This window comes from Pteropus vampyrus, unplaced genomic scaffold, assembly GCF_000151845.1.
Source record: "Pteropus vampyrus isolate Shadow unplaced genomic scaffold, Pvam_2.0 Scaffold159, whole genome shotgun sequence".
Classification (NCBI taxonomy): domain Eukaryota; kingdom Metazoa; phylum Chordata; class Mammalia; order Chiroptera; family Pteropodidae; genus Pteropus; species Pteropus vampyrus.
In genome coordinates this window covers 1,769,423-1,772,041 of record NW_011888940.1, presented here as the reverse complement: position 1 = coordinate 1,772,041, position 2,619 = coordinate 1,769,423, and the positions used below count along the sequence as shown (strand labels likewise).

At 36.6% G+C, this 2,619-nt stretch overlaps 1 protein-coding gene across 8 annotated transcripts in view; it reads right to left on the bottom strand.

The window, feature by feature from the left end:
• The window catches only part of AKT3 (AKT serine/threonine kinase 3), a 282,574-nt gene that overhangs the window by 100,530 nt on the left and 179,425 nt on the right, over nt 1–2,619 (bottom strand). For all 8 annotated transcript variants that reach the window (XM_023536572.1, XM_023536569.1, XM_023536574.1 and 5 more), the window contains one exon: nt 983–1,127. In XM_023536572.1, coding sequence (XP_023392340.1) covers nt 983–1,127 — 145 coding nt within the window. The remainder of the gene's footprint in view (nt 1–982; nt 1,128–2,619) is intronic.

Genomic DNA, 2,619 nt, shown 5'->3' with positions numbered 1-2,619 from the left:
TAAATCCATACAGAAGACCCAAGAGGTTCTCAAACAGTTGGCCAAGATCAAGTGCAGAATATCATTCTCATTAGAAGAGAAATTTCAGAGAAGGATAATGAACGAACTCTAAGCCGTGCTGTCCAACTTCACCACGTTCACACGTTTCAGCCTGCAGAGCAAGGAGGGGTTGCGCTCGGGCAGAGTCTGACGCCAGAGAGTTCTGAATCACTGTGCTAACACGGAACCACGTGGATGATCACCTTAAAAATCAGCATTTTCCTATCTGAAGATTAATTTAATCTATTACATTAAACATATTCTAACATGATAAATGCTACATTCACCTATTTTCAACACCTATATCTTTAATCTTAAAATACCATTTTTTACATAAGGAAGTTGCTTTTCAATTTTCTACAGCAGTAAAAAGTATAGTTTACAATTCCCATAAATATATAAATTGGCGCTTATTATTCTCCAGCCCCAAGGGAAGGAAAAGTCCGTTTCCTTCACCGGCTCAGGAGCAGCCATTAAGATAAAAAACGATTAGTTCCAAGATTGTTCACTTTCCTGCTGACACTAGCGAGGCTGGGGCCTGAGCGGGAGGCACACCAGAGCCATTTCTGCTTCTGCCTTCAGGAGCAGACAGAATGCCAAATGGAAGAGGACCAAATCATTAGGAAAACGTTTTATTTCCAAGTTTCTAAAATGGTATTAAAAACAATAAGTGAAAAATAGAAGTTACAAAGCAGCATTGTGGCACCTCCATCACGGTCCCCAACAAGCCCTATCAGCAGCGTGCAGAGCTAAGCGCTGAACCAATGAAATGCTGTGATGTTTCAATTATGTGATTTTAAGTGACAGGTTATTTCACTGAATAAACGCCAACCATGCCCATATGAGATACTTAGCTGACATTTTTTTCCAAATGGCAGTTTGGGGCATATTTCTTCCATACACATAAATGTGCTGAGTAGGAGAATAAATTACTACTTTCTACCTTTCTTTTATGATGAGTTGTAGAAGCATCCATCTCTTCCTCCCCTATGTTATCAATTTGTGAAGTTGGACTACAGTTCATTCTCTCCTCTTCTTGCCTCTGAAGTCTGTCTGCTACAGCCTGAATAGCTTCTGTCCATTCTTCCCTATAAAAACAAGTAAAATTTCTCATTAATAGAAGATGGTAAACAACCTGAATATCCTCTTTTTATAAAATATGAAATGTACACAAATAGTCTATTCCAGTATAACGCATGCGCACGCACGCACACACACAACACACACACGCACACACACACACAGTCTCCCACCTTTCCCTTCAAGGCGAAACTCGCCCCATGGGCCTCTTAAATCACAGGCCTAAGGCTGGCAGCCTTTGGAGGTACGTTCAATGAGAAAAAGAAAAAAGGATCATAAGAAAATTCAGTTAAAATCCTTTAAACGTACAGCTAAATTTTAACTGTCTGTACACATCTTACCTATAAACTAAACTGACCCCAAAAAGTTTGCTGCATTTTTTGAATGTTTCGCTTAGCTGTTCTAAGTCCATCACTGACATAGTCAAGATCTTTACTGATCTTTACTGTGGTCTAACAGAAGTTCTAGGAAAAGGTTCTCAAAGCCAAAACCTTTCACTGTTCCCAGATCACAGGTAAGTTTCATTTTTTAAAAAATGACAGGCATAAATTATAGCTTAAATAGCAAGGCTCTTGAGCACCAGTATAAAGCTCTTATTTTTTGAGAGTTGTCTCATCAGATCAAGGATCATTTATTTTTCATATAAATTTTAAAGTCAGCTTGCTGATTTCTTAAAGTCTATTAGAATTTTCAATGGAAATGAATGAAATCTAAAGATCAATTTGGAAGAAACTGCCATATTAATAAAATAAGTCTTCCAAACCATGACCTTGGTATAGCTCTCCATTTATGTAGGTCATTAGTTTCCAAATGCAGTGCTTTGCAATTTTTCTGTGAAAAGGTCTTGCGCATCTTTAATTGAATTTATTTCTAAGCATTTTTTTATGCTATTGTAGAGGGTTTTTATTTTTGATTTTGTCTTCTAATTTTTCTTGCTAGTACTTAGAAATACAGTAGCTTATTGTATGGTGGCCTTGTATCCTGCAGTCTTACTAAATCATTTCTTAGTTCTAATAGCTTTTATTTTTCTGGATTTTCTACATACACAACTATGTTGTCTACAAACAAGGGCAGTTTTACTTCTTCCTATCCAAACTATGTGCCTTTTATTTCTTTTTCTCGCCTTATAATGCCCTACATCAGACCACCGGTACCATGTTAAATAAAAGTGGTGAGAGCAGACATTACTTTGTCCCAGATCGTAGAGAGGAAGCATAGAGCTTTTTACCTTTAAGTATTATATAAGTTATAGGATTTTTTTGTAGATAACCCTTAATCAAGTTGAATAAGTCCCCTTCCCTTCCTAGTCAACGGTGTTTTTGTTATAGAAGGGTGCTGAATTTTGTCAAATATTTTTTTCTGCATCTGTTGATCATGTAGCTTTTCTCCTTTATTCCGTTAACATAATGAATTTAGTTGAATGATTTTCAGATGTTAATGCAACTGAATTCTTGGGAAACTCCATATAGTCATGATGTATTATTCTTTTGACATGTTTTT